The sequence below is a fragment of the Rhinatrema bivittatum genome, chromosome 1 (genome assembly GCF_901001135.1).
Source record: "Rhinatrema bivittatum chromosome 1, aRhiBiv1.1, whole genome shotgun sequence".
Classification (NCBI taxonomy): domain Eukaryota; kingdom Metazoa; phylum Chordata; class Amphibia; order Gymnophiona; family Rhinatrematidae; genus Rhinatrema; species Rhinatrema bivittatum.
In genome coordinates this window covers 367,541,471-367,560,703 of record NC_042615.1, presented here as the reverse complement: position 1 = coordinate 367,560,703, position 19,233 = coordinate 367,541,471, and the positions used below count along the sequence as shown (strand labels likewise).

General features: G+C 45.4%; 1 protein-coding gene across 1 annotated transcript in view; it reads right to left on the bottom strand.

Annotated features, from left to right (window-relative positions):
• EPHA5 (EPH receptor A5) overlaps nucleotides 1–19,233 on the bottom strand; it is a 744,210-nt gene that overhangs the window by 211,978 nt on the left and 512,999 nt on the right. The window contains exons 7-8 of the mRNA XM_029600878.1: nucleotides 11,687–11,846; nucleotides 331–433 (exon numbers count right to left, since the gene is read on the bottom strand). Of these exons, the coding sequence (XP_029456738.1) occupies nucleotides 331–433; nucleotides 11,687–11,846 (263 nt within the window). The remainder of the gene's footprint in view (nucleotides 1–330; nucleotides 434–11,686; nucleotides 11,847–19,233) is intronic.

Below are 19,233 nucleotides of genomic sequence, written 5' to 3'. Positions count from 1 at the left end.
GAGGAGGGAGTGACTGAGGGGAGGGAGGAGGAGAGAGGGAGGGGAGGGGGAGGATAGAGGGAGGGAGACTAGAGGGGGGAGGTGGGAGGGAGAATAGAGGGGGAGGGGAGAATGAGGGGGAGGGGGAGGGGGAAGGAAATGGATGGAAATTTTTTTTTTAATGTAGCCTGTTGTTACGGGCTTAACGGCTAGTATTTCTATATACGAACACCTTTTCTATTCTGCTTTAAATTCTTGGTGGACAAGTGATTGATTGCATCAAAGTACCGTACTTTTTATTCTGTTGAAGCTGCAAACATTCAGTAAAAGGGTTCCGGTACTTTTGCTTACCTTCCACTAAGAAAAAACCCAACAACGACAGCCAACAGAATAACTCCCACTGTGACAGACACAGCAATTATAGGAATCTGGCTCTGATCACTGGATGCAGCTACTGCTGAGAAAAAAAAACAAACAACAACAACAGAATATGGAGATTAAAGTGAAAATTACATTCTGTGCTCACCGTACTCATCATTTCCCTGTTTCAGCACAGTATCTACGATATGATGAGTTTAACCTACACAGCCAGAAAAAGTTATCACAATCCCAGTTATCTGGTAACCTTAGCAATGAAAACAGTTTCCTCTTCTCAGAATTCTCTTTGACAATATTATTGATAAATTGTCCAAATCCCATATATTCAAATTCATGCATACTCATGCCTGAAGGTCTTAGGATTTTTTAAATTATAAAGAACAATGTTGGATATTTGAGCTGAATGAATACTATACCCCCCCCCCCCCCAATGACATGAATGAATCTACTGATTGGTTCACTATGGTTTAATTTGTGCTGCAGTTTTTAATGATTGACCTTTTGTACCGGTATTATTCCAACGTGGTGAATGGCACATTTTAATACCACGTGGTGTACACAAAACGGGCAACATTTGCCCTGCTAGGTTTAGAACATCTGCCTGGATAATAGGAGTTGCCTGGCTACGCTTTGTTGTGAGAAAGTCTGTTTAGTGGACCCTTGGCCCGGCTGTCTGAACAGCGGAGTCCAGACGATGGAAAAGGAGCCGGGAGGCGGCACGGATCTGGCGTGGATGTAGGAGCGTTCGCCCTGGAAACCCGAGACCCCCCCAGGAGGAGCCTGTAGGGGTCCGGGTCGCTGGGACTTAGGAGGTCTGGTGATCAGGGCTGGCTGAGGACGAGAAGAGTCAAGCGGAAGTCCAATGGTCAAGGCTGGCGGAAGACGAAAAGAGTCAAGCAGAAGTCCAATGGTCAAGGCTGGCGGAAGACGAGAAGAGTCAAGCAGAAGTCCAATGGTCAAGGCTGGCGGACGATGAGAAGTTGAAAAGCCGGAGTGGATTCACTGGAGTGGGAACTGGAACCAGCAGGAACGGAGCAAGGCAGGAACCACAGGCAGAACAAGCAGGAACGGAGCAAGGCAGGAACCACAGACAGGAACAAGCAGGAACGAAGCACGGCTGGAAACACAGGAACAAGGACCGGAACAGGCAGGAACGGAGCAAGCTGGATCCAGAGAAGCAACTAAGTACTCACAGGAGCGACCTCGTTGCAAGGCAAGGCAGGAGAGACTGAAGCTGTCTTATATACCCAGCCAGGCTCTGTCATCAGCAAAGGGGCGGTTCAGCACTTCCGGGTGCTGGACCTACAAGAGCCGTCCCTTCGCGCGCGCGCGTACCCGGCCGGGGGGAGGAGTCAGAATCGGCATCGACGGCATCTCCACGAGGGAGACGCCGCTGCCATGCGGCCGAGAAGGCCCAAACCTCCGGCGGAGCGCGGTGGGCCCGGGAGCCTCGGGAGGAAGTTAAGAGCCCGGTCGCTAGTCTGGTGACCGGGATAGCAACAGTACCCCCCTCTTACGCCCCCTCTTTAAAGGGCCAGGCTTGTCAGGGTGGTCCAGGTGGAACTGATGCAGAAGAGCTTTATCTAAGATGTTACGAGCTGGCTCCCAAGTATTGTCTTCGTCGCCACACCCCTCCCATGCTAGCAAGTACTCCCAACGCCTGTTAACAAAGCGAGTGTCCAGTACCTCTCATACTTGAAAGGTGGGATCTTCTGCAGAGGGCGCCGGAGAGGAATCAGGTAGCCTAGGATGAAATTTAGAAAGTATGACTGGCTTCAGTAGGGAAACGTGAAAAACATTGTGAATACGCAGGGAATTGGGAAGGCGTAGCCGATAAGACACCATGCCCACTCTCTCCGCAACTCGGAAGGGTCCGCAGAACTTGGGTGCCAACTTCTTCGACGGTTGTCGGAGATGAATGTGTCTAGTGCTGAGCCAGACTTTGTCTCCTGGGAGAAACTGTGGCGCAGTTCTTCGATGCCGGTCGGCAAATCGTTTAGAGGAGAGTGCCACCCTTTGGAGGCGGTGCTGTGTAGAAGTCCAAAGCCTACCCAGTTGGTCAGCGGTTGACTGGGCAGCAGGTGAGGAGACGGGTCCTGGTAGCGGCAAGGGTGGTTTCAGCTGTTTGCCGTACACAACCTGGAATGGAGATCTTCCGGTTGCGGCGTGTATCTGATTGTTGTAGGCGAACTCCGCCCAAGGTAGGAGATCCACCCAATTGTCTTGCTTATGGTTGATAAATGCTCTCAGAAAGGACTTCAATGAACGGTTCATGCGTTCTGTTTGGCCATTGCTTTGTGGGTGGAATGCAGTTGAGAAGCTTAATTGTACTTTGAATTTTTTACATAACGCTCTCCAATATCTGGCGGTGAACTGGGGTCCCCGGTCGGAGACTATATCCAGAGGTAAACCATGAATGCGGAATAGATGCTGAACAAACAGCAACGCCAGTTCTGTAGCGGAGGGAAGTTTGGGTAAAGGTACAAAATGAGCCATTTTAGAAAAGCGGTCCACAGTAACACAGACCACAGTCTTGCCTTGAGAAGGTGGAAGTTCTACCACAAAGTCTGTAGCAATATGCGTCCACGGTTCTGTAGGAACGGGTAATGGTTGTAACAACCCCCTTTGGGGACCAATTAATGGTTTCTGTAGTGCGCAGGTAGGACAGGAACTTACAAACAGAGAAACATCCCTACGTAGTCCAGGCCACCAATAGAAACGGGCTATGAGGTCTAGTGTCCTTTGTACTCCTGCGTGGCCTCCGGTTAAAGAATCATGACCCCAACATAGGACCCTTTTACGAAGTCTTATAGGCACTGGAGTCTTAGAAGAAGTGTCTAGCGGAGTGAGATTTAATTGAATACTTGCGGGATCCAGAATGTGCTGCAGGGACTCCTCCTCCTCAGGTTGAGAAGTACGAGATAGAGCGTCGGCTCGAACATTCTTTTCAGCGGGGCGATACTTAAGTATGAAGTTGAAGCGACTGAAGAACAATGACCACCTAGCTTGACGAGGGTTCAACCGTTGGGCTTGAGCCAAGTACTGTAAATTCTTATGATCCGTATAGACGGTCACCGGGTGATTAGCCCCCTCGAGCCATTGTCTCCATTCTTCAAATGCGAGTTTAATAGCAAGAAGCTCCTTGTCTCCGATGCTATAGTTGCACTCGGCAGGAGTGAATTTCTTTGAAAAGTAAGAGCAAGGCATCAGCTTGCCTGAAGCATCGTGCTAAGAGCGGCCCCAACCGCCAACATAGAAGCATCAACTTCCACAACGAAAGGGCGCTGTGGATCTGGATGGCGCAAGCAAGAGTCCCGTAAAAAAGCCTTCTTTAAGTCTTCGAAGGCGAGACAAGCTGAAGTAGACCAAGCATGAGTGTTGGCACCCTTGCGAGTGAGTGCGGTGAGAGGAGCCACTCTTTGGGAATAGTGTGGTATAAAGTGTCTGTAAAAGTTGGCAAAACCAAGAAACCGTTGGAGAGCCTTTAACCCTACTGGTTGAGGCCAATTAGTGATAGCTGCAACCTTCTCCGGGTCCATTTGAAAACCAGAAGAGGAAATAATGTAACCCAGGAACGGAAGTGTCTCGCACTCAAACTGGCACTTCTCCAATTTGGCATACAAGTGATTGTCTCTTAATGCGTGCAAGACGCGTTTGACATGACGGCGATGAGAGACGAGATCTGGAGAGTAGATCAAGACGTCGTCGAGATAAACGATGACAAAAGAATAGAGCATTTCTCGTAGTACCTCATTCATTAGGTTTTGGAAGACAGCGGGCGCATTACATAGTCCGAACGGCATTACAAGGTATTCATAATGACCGTCCCGGGTGTTAAAAGCTGTCTTCCACTCGTCCCCGGGATGAATACGAACGAGATTGTAGGCTCCACATAGATCAAGTTTTGTGAAAACTTTAGCACCTTGAAGTCTGTCCAAAAGTTCAGGTATAAGAGGAAGCGGATACCGATCCTTCTTGGTGATGGTATTTAATCCTCGGTAATCAATACACGGTCTGAGGGTGCCATCTTTTTTGGCCACGAAGAAAAAAACCTGCCCCCGCCGGCGAATGAGATGGGCGGATAAAGCCCTTGGCCAGATTTTCAGATACGTATTCCGACATCGCCCGCGTCTCAGGGATAGACAAAGGGTAGACTCTACCTCTCGGGGGAATGGAGTCTGGAAGCAGGTCAATAGCACAATCGAACGGACGATGAACTGGAAGAAGTTCCGCTTTCTGTTTGGAGAATACATCCGCAAAACTTTGGTACTGAGGTGGCAGTTCCAAGAGAGTCTGACAGAGTGGAAGAGTTGGTTTCAAAGGTAATTTCAAACAGTTGTGAAAGCAATAGGAGCTCCACTGAGCGATTTGCAGAGAGTCCCAGTGAACAATTGGAGCATGTTGTTGCAACCAAGGGAGACCCAATACTATAGGGTGCACCGACTTCTCCAGTAGCATAAAAGAGAGCCTCTCAGTATGGAGAATTCCGGTCTGAAGTGTGATAGGCTCTGTAATCTCTGAGATGTCTCCTGATAATGGAGTTCCTTGGATTGAGGTGACTCGGAGCGGAGGCTTCCGGGGTAAAGTAGGAAGCCCCAGTTGACATACCAAGTCTTTCAGAATAAAATTCCCCCCAGCTCCGGAATCTATAAAGGCTAGAGTCTGGAAGGAACCCCCTGGGTACTCCAGGGTGACAGGTACCGTACATTGAGGAGCAGGACTAAGGCAACCTAGAGAGATCTCCTCCCTCTTCCCTAGGTTCAAGCGTTTTCCGGCCGTACGGGGCACTGAGCCAGCAAGTGACCCTTAGTACCACAGTACAGGCACAATCCTAGAGTGCGCCGTCGCCTCCTCTCTTCTTCGGTTAACGGTGTTCGCCCAATTTGCATGGGTTCCTCAGAGGCATTGGGAGAGGGAGTAGACTGTGGCTTGTGAGGCAAGGAGAAAGATCTTGAAAAGGTGGGTGCCAGGGAGACCGGTCGTCGAGGCGGTCGGGCCTCCCTCGCTCGCTGCTGTAACCGCCGATCGATTCTCCCTGCCAAATCTATGACCTCTTTCAAGGTAGTGGGAATATCCCGTGTCATCAGTTCGTCCTTTATACGACTTGCGAGACCCTCCAAGAATATGCCACGCAAGCAGTCGTCTTGCCACCCCAGCTCCATGGCCAGGGTGCGAAATTCAATAGCATAGTCCGCTAGGGAGCGTGAGCCTTGCCTCAATTGCAGAATTTCCGTAGTAGCGGTGGTCTGGCGTGCTGGTTCGTCAAACGTTTGTTTGAAATGATCCACGAATCTTTGCAAATCTTGGAGTAAGGCATCTTGGTGTTCCCATAAAGGCGAAGCCCATACCATAGCCTTCCCGTCCAGCAGGGACAAAATGTAGGCTACTTTGATAGCATCGGAAGGAAATTGTCCCGGCAGCAGGGTAAAACGAATAAAGCACTGATTCAAGAAGGCCCTACAAGTCTTGGCGTCCCCAGAGTAACGTGTGGGAGCCGGAAGTTGGGTCTGTACGGACGGATGTGGTATAGGTGCAGGAGGCGGAGGTGGTACCACTACATCCAGAGGCTGAGCGTCCAGGCGACTTGCCAGTCGATCCACAGTAGCAGCCAAAACTTCTATGCATTGCTGCTGTTGCTGTATCCTTTGGGCCATTCCCGGAATGGCCTGCAGGCCGGGAGTATCCGCCGGGTCCATGGCCTTGCAAACTGTTGTGAGAAAGTCTGTTTAGTGGACCCTTGGCCCGGCTGTCTGAACAGCGGAGTCCAGACGATGGAAAAGGAGCCGGGAGGCGGCACGGATCTGGCGTGGATGTAGGAGCGTTCGCCCTGGAAACCCGAGACCCCCCCAGGAGGAGCCCGTAGGGGTCCGGGTCGCTGGGACTTAGGAGGTCTGGTGATCAGGGCTGGCTGAGGACGAGAAGAGTCAAGCGGAAGTCCAATGGTCAAGGCTGGCGGAAGACGAGAAGAGTCAAGCAGAAGTCCAATGGTCAAGGCTGGCGGACGATGAGAAGTTGAAAAGCCGGAGTGGATTCACTGGAGCGGGAACTGGAACCAGCAGGAATGGAGCAAGGCAGGAACCACAGGCAGGAACAAGCAGGAACGGAGCAAGGCAGGAACCACAGACAGGAACAAGCAGGAACGAAGCACGGCTGGAAACACAGGAACAAGGACCGGAACAGGCAGGAACGGAGCAAGCTGGATCCAGAGAAGCAACTAAGTACTCACAGGAGCGACCTCGTTGCAAGGCAAGGCAGGAGAGACTGAAGCTGCCTTAAATACCCAGCCAGGCTCTGTCGTCAGCAAAGGGGCGGTTCAGCACTTCCGGGTGCTGGACCTACAAGAGCCGTCCCTTCGCGCGCGTACCCGGCCAGGGGGAGGAGTCAGAATCGGCATCGACGGCGTCTCCACGAGGGAGACGCTGCTGCCATGCGGCCGAGAAGGCCCAAACCTCCGGCGGAGCGCGGCGGGCCCGGGAGCCTCGGGAGGAAGGTAAGAGCCCGGTCGCTAGTCCGGCGACCGGGATAGCAACACGCTTAGCTAGCTAGTACCTAAAATCTGAGCCAACCAGCAAAGTCCACCTAAACAAACCCTCTCCACTTAGGACCAACAAACTCTCCCATCCTTGTGAATTTAGATAGGTACATTTAGTCAGACAGTGAGGGCAAATTTCTAAAAAAAACAAGGAACCGCCAGATAACTCTCAAAATTACCCGATCAAACTTTTCAGAAACTGACGCTTTGCATTAATGTCAGCATTGGCAAGGCCTCTGCTACTTTGACTGCTGACCCAACTAAATAAACCACTTTAAATATTGAAATAATATGAATGTTACTAAAATGCTAAAAGAAATAATACAACAATGTAAAGAATATTTAACGACGAGGAAATTAAGTTCCATTCATTTTAAGCTTGAACAATAAGTAACTTGTTTTGGAAAGCGGTAACAGATTTGTTGGTTAGGATGACGGGGGACAAACATAGGGCATAAATGTCATTCTGTTTCATTATACCCATGCTGAAATATGATTACTGAAATACAGCACAGCACATTAGGACTTTAAGACTCCAGTAAGGACTTTTCTGTCATACTTGAGAGTTATTTACCACCCTAATGGAGTTTTTTTTCTATTGCTAATAGAATATAATAAAAGCATAATGCAATAACAAATGCATTCATATAATAGGCAGTTTTTCTTTGTGCAATGTTTGCATCATTACACAAGTTAAACAACATTAACAGAAATGACAGACAGTTTGCCACTGATGCATTTGCAAACTTGCTGAAAAAAACCCCCATATTTTAGGAATGGTTGTAGAAAGTTTACAGGGAAATTAAGGAAAACAGTGAACCAGAAAATCCTTGGAATACAGCGCAAGTAATTTTTGCAAGAATAAGAAACAGAGGTCAAACAGCAAAGAAAGAATTTAAATACAGAGGACATAAAAATGGCAATGTTTTCATTTGTTTCTACACTGTCCAAAGAGATTAATGGCTTTACCTCTCAACACAGAGATGTCCATACACACAGAAATGTGTAGTTCCATCAATTTAAGATGTCACATGCCAAGAACAAATTATTTATTTTATTGTTTAAAGGTATAAATTGTCCTCCCTTACCATGAACAGAATTTTACAGAGAGGATTTTACCTTCTTCTTTTGGAATGTGGCAGATTTTTCTGGCTGGCTCACATGTGGTGCTGACACTATAGAGATACTAGCGCCTTGCCACAGCTCTCTCATCTCCTCACACACAAGTTAGCAAGATAAAATGAAGGCACTGCAGCCAGCATGATAAGACAAGTTACCAGCTGGTGCTTTAGCGCCAAATGTACAGCAGAATATAACCATAGCTGCATTAAAGACAGCACATCATACTATGCATATTACGTTTTCCTATGCCAACTGGCCCAAGGTGATAGAGCCATTGATTGCAGACAAACCTCTCCCCAGCCCCTCTCATAAAACGTTTGGGTTTTCTAGGTTCCCCAGAATACAGTTGGGCCTCTAGTCCACTTTCCTCAGAAAACAGTAACATATTTGGACCTTCCAAGACACAGTTGGGTCATCAGGGCTTGCAAAAGCCTCCACCCATTCCCAAATGCACACTTACTTGCTATTTGCCTACACATTTTTGAAAGCAGAAGGGAACAAGTTTCCCTCCTTCTCACCACAGCGCCAATTCCAAAATGGTGTGCTGACCCTCTGACCCACATGCCAAAGCACATACAGGCCAAAGTGTCAGCGGCATCATTTTAGACTTTGCACCACAGCTGGTAGGAGGGAAACTGGTGCCTTCTTGCTGGTGAAAAGTCAAGGGTATTTATCCCTAAATGGGGGCCTGGGGGTGGATGTGGGACACTATGGGCCAAGAAGTGGGGAATTGGTGACTCAGAGATCTGACCATTTTCTGAGGCAACCACTGACCAACTTTATTCTTGGAATTAGAGGCACTGGATTCTCACAAAGGCCCAATCTGTGCCAGTGAGAAGGGATGAGCTGAATAGTGTGCATACAATGTTAGCCTTCACACTAAAGCCCTTTAGCATACAGACCCCTAACTGTGGAGGGGGAGCCCAGGAGCTCCCCTCCCCATCCTGATCTTGACTTCAGTGATACATTACATCAACATCTGCAAAGCCTTACTGAAGTTTTGCAAACTGATATCATGGATGGTTTTATCATGAGGCAGGGTGAGGTGGTTGCCTCAGGCAGCATAATTTAGAGGAAGCAAAAAGAGCCCCTCCAAACTCTCTGGCCGCTTCACTCTGCCTTCAGGCCCATTAGCGGCATAGCGCTAATGTTGTGACTTTGGGGTACCCACCCCACACGAGTAGGAAGAAAGGAACCATGGCAGCACAATTTTGATGACATGCTGCTGGATTTCCACTGCCTGCGGGCCAAAGTAGAGCTGTGGTGGTGCTGAAGATGATTGCCCAATGGGTCCCCTTCTCCAAAGGGCAAGAAGAAGCACACAATGAGGAGGAGAGGTGAGGCAATGGCAGTGACGTGAAGCGAAGGGAAGGTGAGAGAGAACACACACTTCCCCTTCCCCTTCTTCAGCTCAGCTCCATTTCCCTGGTGTGCTGAGCTCTACTGAGCTGTGCTGAATGAATGAGGCCTAATATCAAGGCAGTTCAAGTGACTTGCTTTTTTGCAGGGTTTTCTATTGCAACCACAATAGTGCTTGTAAATATATAATATACCTGTTGTAAATAATGCTTTTAACTCAAAGGACTACTTTTTATGTAAAATCAGTTATTGTAAATTCATAATTTGTAATATGTGTGTGTGGGAAGGCCAGGAGGTGGAGGGGGAGGGAGCAAGGCTATAAGAGTTGCATAGGTGACCAATACCCTTGCACTGGCCTGGAGAGAGTACTTCTCACACACACACACACACACACATACATGCACCCACTCCACCAGGGAAGGCAAAAGCTGGGAACGAATGGGAGGCAGGTCGTAGCGTTTGTGAGAGTATGACAGGGTTACCAACTTCCTGGAAATATCAATAACACTATCTGCCACTCCTCTGGGAAACCTGACCCCCATCTCCCCCCTTCCACAACATTTCAAATCCCCAAAAGGGCTAGACTTCAAAGGGGGGATCCCTCCACCCGCTCTCTCACTGATTTGACCTGTGCCATGCCTTAAGGGGGTGGGGCACTCTCTTTTTTTTTTTTGTCTCTGGTAGCAGATTGCCTTGAGCCAGCCCTGACTATTATAGTCTATGCTCCATTATCAGATAAATAATAATGATCTTCTGGGCTGGCAGCACTGGGCTAGACAAGAGAGAGGAACAGGAATAAAAACAGGGAAATGGGAATAGGTAGCTATGAATGAAAGCCCTTGGTATTGTAACCTTTGTTGTGGCAAGTCCTAGTTGGCCTGGAAGCCCAAGGAATAATAATACATAGTTAGATAAAAAGAAATTATCTCCACCAGTAAACCTTATTATCAACATGACACTGTGACAGATCCATGCTAAAATTAAGTTGCATCTAATGCTAGAAAGGTTTTATAAGCAAAATAATGATGTGATCCATGAAAATGTACATGCAGGTGTAGTACTAAGCACATTTTCTATATACAGAACATTTGTTCTGGCTCCATTCATTTTGCGGTTAGGTCCTATCGAGAATTGGAGAGCACTTCTTTTGCTTTTATAAACCAAATAAAGTGGCTTACTTCTAGCTGTTTCATTAGTTTCGCTACATCATGTCCTGAAATATACTTCATGAACCAATACTGTTGATAGGCAGTGGTTGGAAAGATTTAGTTTCCATTCTACAAGCCTTGAGATCTTTACACTAGCTTGCTAGGTCTTTTCAGAATCCAGTTTAAGATTGTGTCTTTAGCTTTTAAGTTACTTCATAACTCATGTCACAGAATTTGCAAGAATGTTTGGTTCGGTATATTTCAAACTAGAATCTCCATTTCTCACAGGATGGTCTATTAGAGACTCCTTCTTTAAAGGAGCTTACCCTGGTGGAGATAGGAAAAAGGCTTTTTCTTCTTTGGGACTTACAAAAATAATTGTGATGTACAGGGAATTCGCTAAATTTCCATAAGCTGTTTAAGGCCTGGATATTTTTTGCTTTTTAACTGATTTATTATGCTATAATTCTTGCATTATGATTCTGGGATTTTTATTATTATTTATATTATATACCGGTAATTATTTTCATTGTCTAAGGGGGTCATTTACTAGTCATTTTTCCCATAGACAAAAAATGGAAGAAATATTTTAATAAACAGAGTCCTAAGCTTTTATTTGTATTATTTATTTGTTAATTTGTGTTGACTTTTTGTTGTCTATGATTAATGGCTGTATAGCTGATTTGTTTTATTTGTATTATTGGTAGTATGTGTTATATTGATTTGCTTAGAGCCCTTGGTTAATCAGTTGGTTTAATAAGCAATAAATAAATAAACTTCATTTTACTTTATAGCTTTTCCATTATTTCTCCTCCACTAAGACAACCTCAACAATCTCCCCATTGTACTTTGCGTTATTTCTATTATGCCTACTGCCTCCTCTCCAATCTTTCTTCATTTAGTACACCTCCTAAATATTTTGAACTGACATTAAATTACTCAGGTACCTATTACCCCTCCTATCCCCATTTATTTATTACACCTTCCTATTTATACCAATGAAATTGTGTTATTAAATGTACTCTCTATTTATACTTTGCTTGATGTTATGTTATTGATGTCTATTGTAAACCTCACACCATGCTGTGATTCACTGTCAACTCTTCTGTTGGAAAAGAAAAGATAAATAAACAACGATGATGATGATGATGACGATAAAAGGACTTACACACAGGGCTAGTTTCAAACTCAAATCTTCTGCTGAAGCTGCCATATCCTGCTGCTGTGCGTGCTCGGATCTGGAAGACATATGATGACGATGGTTTCAGTCCTTCAGCTGTGATCTCAGTCTCTTTTGATTTGATGATCGTGTAGCTGGTTTCCTGGTCCTTGTCCATCAAAAAGTAACAAGCATAAAATATGTGACTTAACCAGCATTCATGACAAGAACTATTTTTTTTTAAGTTTTCTAAGGGAAACTAAATAAAATATAAGTAAATAATGGAACAGGATCACATGTTCTCTAACGGTAATTCATTTTAGGATACAGCTGTTGATTGACAACATTTGCCTTTGGTAAACCTTTTTTTTTGGAAACTTTTTTTGTCTTATGAGGTCATTGTACTCTGATATCCACAATTAAAATGTTACTCTTTGTGGCAGAGCACCTTTTCAAAACAACTGGTTGACTGCCTTTATAGAAATTATTATTGTGCAGATGTATATCTTTTCAATGGAACACACAGTACAACTAAAACATTTCTTTTCAGTAAAGAGATTTGCCTGAAGTTTAAGAGGCCCGTGCACATAATATCTGGAGGTTACGCGCGTGGCCTGGCCAAGCGCATTTTAGAAACAGCCCGGCCACGCACGTAACCCCCTATAGGCGCAGAAGTGCCAAGCCATGGAAAAGGGGCGGGCTGAGGGCAGGGAGGGGGCCGGCTCGGACACTGGCCATTAGGCTCTGTCCTGGGGAAGCGTGCGCCGGCAGCTGGCCAGCGCTCGGAACTTACTTCATCTATTCAGATGAAGTAAGTTCCAAAATAAAAGCAATAAAGGTAGGGAAAGGGATTTTAAGTGTCGGGGAGGATAGGGGAAAAGGGAGGCAGAGTAGGAAGGGGTATAGGAAGTTCCCTCCCAGTCCACTCCTTAATTGCACCGGGAACTGCGCGCACATGGACGCACATGCACTTGTTTGAAAATTAACCCCATTTTCTATTACATGAAGATAGCAAGAAACAATGGGAAAATAAAGAAAATCCAGGTCAATATTCAAAGCCATTTAGGTGGATAACTCACAATCTGACATATAAATTATCCATCTAACTCCAAGTTATCCATCTAACAAAGTTATCCATCTATCTCTAAGTTATCCATTTAAATGTTTAGTTTTGAATATTGACCTCATCATGTACGATCGTTGATAAACTAAGGTTCTGGTAGTTTTAATATACCTGTAAACAAGAACACAGAGAAAGTAATGGAGCATACAGATCTCCAGGCTGATGTAAATAAATTCTTCCTGTCTATTACATTACTTCAGACACTACTTCAGGGGTGGCCAGTCCTCAAGAGCCATAAACAGACCAGGTTTTCAGGATATCCAGAATGAATATGCATGAGATAGATTTGCATGCACTGCTCCATTATATGCAAATATGCCTCATGCATATTCATTGTGGATATCCTGAAACCCTGGCCTGTTTGTGGCTCTCGAGGACTGGAGTTGGCTACCCCTGCCATACTTTTTATTTAGCTTTAATCTTAATGTTCTATCTCTATAAATCCTCTGCACTTATCCCTTGTCCTTTTGCATACATGTATGATTTTGGTCCTCACAATAACCACTAGGAACAGGGCTGGTGATAGCATTTTGGTTGCCCTGTGCAAAAAATTGTTGTGCCTTATCCACACCCGTTCTGGATTTTTTTTTTAACAAAATTGTTGTTGTTTTCCCCAATAAGCAACACACAATAGAAACTGTCAGTCTCATGCTCTGTCTCAAGTCCCCTTTCACCACCGAAAAAAAGCTCTGCTCCCTCCGGCATTCAAAACTATGACAATTAACCCATTTCCCGGAATCAGTTTTACCACATCCACAGGTCCAAAATTTCTAAATGGTGAAGGAATGATCCCCAGATGCTCCTTCCCCACCTACCGGTACATAAAATTGATGCCGGCTGGGATCTGCAACTGACACCAGTTTGTTGTACAGAAAAACATGCACCGCTGTGATGTCAACCAGAAAACCTTGCAAAAAAACCCATATAGTACTAGGTCTATCATAACACATCTTAAGTGTGGGTTTGGCCCTTAGATGGCCTTCAGTAAACTGAATGACAACACTATAGTAAAAATCTGATTCCAAAATATTACTATCTAAAAGCACTCAAACAGAAACAACCCTATCTATGAAAAAAACAACTATTAGACCAGACCCTAAAAGACCTCCTATTAGGAAAGCAGAACAAACCAGTCTGCTATAAATTCCTACATATAAACTATACATGCTAGCAGAATACGTAACCTTGCTTACACATGATGATCACAGACAGACCTTCAGCAAATACAGAATAAAGAGCCCATAAAATATAAATAGAAATGTGTAGACAGAAACTGAACTGGAAACTCCAACAAGCTAGACTTTGTATATTATGAAGCAATGAAAAAACAGAAACATCACCAATCCTCAAAAATCAAACAATAAAATCAAGAAATATAAATCATTCATAATAAACCATACTAATAAAAGAATATTGCCAAAAAAGATGACAAATAGAAAAACATCCATTAATTAAGAACTCATATAAAAAGTTTAAAAAATTTCCAAACACCAATAAAATATTTCAAAATAACGGACACATCGAACACCCAATAATTATAATGAGGGGAAAATACCACATTTCTCATACCTGGAAACTTTTGATTTACAGTCACCTTGAACCTGTTGTGAATTAGTGGAGATGTCAAAAATGTTTCACCCCCACCACCAGCAAGACAGGCTCCCATTCACACACAAACACTTCCATCCCACGCAGGCAGGCTCCCATTCACATCCACCCATCCCAGATAGGCTCCCATTCACACCCAACCAAGCTAGCCACTCACCCATCCATCCATCCATCCCAGGCAGGCTCTCATTCATGTCCAACCCACCCACACATCCCAGGCAGGCTCCCATTTACAACCACTCATCCCAGGCAGGTTCCCATTCACATACACACCCATCCCCCAGACAGGTTCCCAATCACACACACACACACATATACACACACACACTTAATCCCCCCCAAGCAGGTTTCCAATCACACTCACACCGATAAAACCCTCCCAGGCAGGTTCCCATTCATGCACGCACACACACACACACACACACACACACACACAAACACATATACAAACACATTCCCCTACAGGCAGGTTTCCATTCACACACACACACACACACACACACACACACACACACACACACACACACATCATCCCAGGCAGGTTCCCATTCACAAACATACACACGTACACACTCACATACACACATACACCCATCCTCCCAGGGAAGCTCCCATTCACACACCCCCACACACTCACCCATACCCCCAGGCAGGCTCCCATTCACACTAACACACCCATCCCCCACAGGCAGGCTCCCAATCACACACAAACACACATACAGACACACATATCCCTCCCAGGTAGACTCCAATTCCTCTGAGCAGGCTTCCATTTACACACATAAACACACAACATCTATGCAGGCAGGATTCATGGGTCTCCCTTGCCTCTGCTGCTGCCACCCAGTGCCTCATTCTTTCGGGGAGAGCAGGATTCATCGTAGCGCTGTAAGAGTCCTTCCATGTGGAGGCTGGCCCGCAGGACTCCTCACTCACAGTGCTAGCACTTCTTGAATGCTCATATCATGCATCGCAAGATGAGCATACAGGAAGTGTTAGCACTACAGTGTTGAGTTCTGTGGGGCCGACCTGCACATGAGGAGGAACCGCAGAATGAGCCCGTTTTCTTCTTCTGCCACTGATGGCCGCACGGGCATTTCCATTCTTTCACCCCTGGTGGGACTGGATCCACCAGCAGCTGCATAGGCCTCTCACTGCTCCCTTTGCTGGGCCCCTTCCATCGCAGCCGCAACCCTCCCAGATGTGCTGCTCCGTACAATTGCACAGTTTGCACACCCAGCAGCGCCAGGCCTGACTAGACTGTTTCATGCATCCACCACCTTTTCTATAAAGAAATACTTCTTTTTGTTATTCCTGAGTCTACTATTCCCCCATTCCCACCCACGCTTGTAGCATGATCCTTTTTCCAGAACTTCCATTTCACGAGAAGAGTTGGTTTCTTCTGCATTACTTCTACTCTGGAAATATGTGGATGTCTCTGTCATCTCTCTCTTCTTCTATCTCTCTTCCAGGATGTGCATATTTGGGTCTTTATGCTTCAATTCACAAGAACTATCTTACTGACTGTCCACATTTTCAATAACCCTCAATTCTGGGTTACCTGTACTTTGACAATATATCTCCAGAATGCAGGGTCCAGAACCTATTACTCAGAACAAACCAGGTCAGGTCCCATCAATGATCTGTACAATTTGTATTATTACCTCTTTTATTTCTGCTGATTATACTGCTTCGCATGCAGCCTAACATTACACAAGATCTCCCCACCGCCTTGCCACACTAAAAAGTGTGGAATCCTCGATATCATCAGAAATGACACCCCCTACTTTGTTTTAATATATTAAAACTCCTTGGTTTCTTTACTTTAAGCTCAAGTGTACACTTTTTTCCATTCAGTCTTAACCACTATATCCTTGCCCACTCCTAAAGCTTTCTACAACTTTTCCTCTGCTTTGTCCACTCCCTTTTAAGTTTCATTCTTTTTGTAAATATTGTCATTTGCATAAAGAACTACCTTCCCTTCATGATTCTTCACATTATTTCTTATAAAAAAAAACTTTGGAGAAAGCTGTCAAAGGCTTGAGTTCTTCGAAACCCTGCAAGTCTTCCTCCATTTCTGTACATGAGCACTGTTTACTCACAAAGTCCACTGCCTGTCAATCATCCAGAATCTAACCCTGGAACCTTAACAGTTTAAAATGTTTGGTTGAGAGTACAATATAAGAGGAAAACAGGAAGGAGACAATCAATGCCAGGAGCTGGGGCCCGAAACATCTCTGACTGAAATTTCTCCGAAGTCTAAAAGACCTTTAACTATCATGCACTAGGTATTTTTCTGAAAGTAATTTTCAGCTGATTCAGAATGATTACTATTCAGCATCAAGCTGCACAACAATACATTTATTAAATATGGCAAAATGCAATCATTTTGAAAAGATCCAGTACACAACATATCAAAATTGTCAGTTTTAATATGCTTCCTCTCAACATTCATAGTAACAAAATGGTATGGAGAAGTCTTATTTTCCCACTACACAAATACAGCTGCATTGTGGTTATGTACCAGCCAGTTAATACACTCTCTTGCAGTCTCACAAGGATTCCCCCCCAAAAAAGTATTTTATGAACAGGATTCATAACCCCATTTATATCCGTGAAAAACATTTTGGGGCAGGGAGAAGGACACATCTTAATTGTCAGTGAAATGCATTGGAGTAATGGAAATATGGGGAGAAGAGCAGGGAATAGTATAAGGAGGAGGGGCGTCGCCCTCTTAAACAGAGAGAATGAAATAGTTCTGTATTGATTCTTCTCACTGCCATAATATATAAATACTATAGGGCTTCTCAAGTTCAGTTTAAACTGATAAAACACCTCCAATATGAAAATCAGGTTTTCCATTTAAACCAATGCCCCCCCCCCCCCCCCCCAAACTGTGCAGCAGCCCCAACAATATAGCCTGCATGGACCAAGGAATGGAGTCTCTTCCTCTCTCCAGATATGACACTTGGGGCAGAAGAGTCATGCCACCTTTCTATCATGTGCCAACACCACTCAGCGCCACTGACCCGAGCCAACAGAAGGAGATGAGCAGCAGCGCCTCAGACCATTCCACCTCCTTTGCAGCTGGGGGTCCTGACTGCTGTTTCAAACTACGCAGCACCACGGCCATTCTTCTGGATTCAGGGTGAGCTAGAGAAGGCTCATCTACTCTTCCTCTATGAGCTGACTCAGATCAGTGGCAGTGAGTAGCACTGGTAGGGAAGATCAAACTGACACCCTCCATGATATGGTTCCATAGGACCCATCGGGAGACTGGGGAGGGAGCTTGTGCAGAAGGCTGGGGTTGGAGCTGTGTTCAGAGTTCTGGGACTGGGCAGCAGGGGTGGGGTCAGGGGGTTGGATTGTGCTGGGAGGAGGTATAGAGTGCTGGTGCTGTAGTAGGTGGGGTGGCAGCATGCAGGGGGCAGTGTTTTACTGTGGGGTAGCATGCTAGGGCGGTTCTGTATGAGTGAAGTAGAGTTCTGGGTTTGTGGAGGTCTGTGCTGGGTGGGTTGGGAAGGAAATCTAGCATTCTGGGTCTATGCTGGATGAGGGGTGTAAAGTGCTAGGCTATGAACTGCTATGCTGGGTGGGAGGGGGTAGTGTTTTGGTCTGGTGAGCACTGTGCTCGGTGGAATAGATGTAGACACCTGGGGCTATGGGGGGGGGGGGATTGCACTGGGTGAGGGTTATAGCATGTTGGGGCTGTGATGGGAGAGCAGGAAGAGAGTGCTGGGCTGTGAGGGGTCATGCTTTGAGAGAAAATGCTGGGGTTGTTCTGAGTGGGAAAACACTGCTAATTAGACTTCTGATATTAACAGTGTATAAATGTTTTATTAATCTGAAATAACTGAAAATCAACCCAAGAAATGTGATAGCAATGTGGAAACACTGATAAAAATACATTTTTGCATGCTCAAATATCTGCTAATAAACATCTAAATAAAAAGTTTATGACCACTCAAAGTCAGAAGCCCTATGTATAACACCTAGGGGCCGATGCTAAACAGTGCGCTCAGCCGAGCGTACTATTCAACCCACAGTTGGAAGTGCGTTTTGGAGGCGCATCCACAGCTCCTTTTGCTACAAGGGGATTAGCGTGCCCATAATGCGTGCCCAATGTGCCACAAAACCACTAGTGCTCATCACATGCAAATGCATGTTGATGAGGCTATAAGTTATTCACCCCACATGCAAAAAACCCTCCCAAAAAATGTGTGTCTAAGCTGCACATTTTTATGCTCAGAAATGAATGCCTGCCCAAAGCCCAAAAAAGTATACAGAAAAGCAGAAAATACTGCTTTTCTGTACATCCTCCGACTTAATATTAGAAAGAAAAGTTTAAAAGATTTAAAAAATATATATATATAAAAAAAAAAAAGAGTGCCGGTGGTCAGGTTAGGGAAATGGACACTCAGTTAACCAGCGTCCATTTTCCAAACCCGTGGCTCTGCGTTGGTTAGGAAAACAGATGCCGATAGTTTTCAGTATCGTTTTTCCAATCCACTGACAGCCGACCTCTCCTGGGTGCCCGCTGCCAAGGAGGCACTAGGGGAGTGCAATCAACCCTAGCGCCTCCTTCGCAGTGTGACATCATATTTAAATATTGAATGGCGCCCCCAGGAGAGGTGCTTTGATGCGCGTTAGGAAAGCAGGCGCTGATCACACAGCACCCGCTTTCGGCGCACTTTTATTGCATTGGCCCCTTCGTATTTCGCTGGGAGTAATAGAATACAATAATGTATTTAAAAACTTGATCTTTGTTTATCTAATTCCTTATGCTACAAGCATTTTGTAATAGAAATGAGAATTTTGCACATGT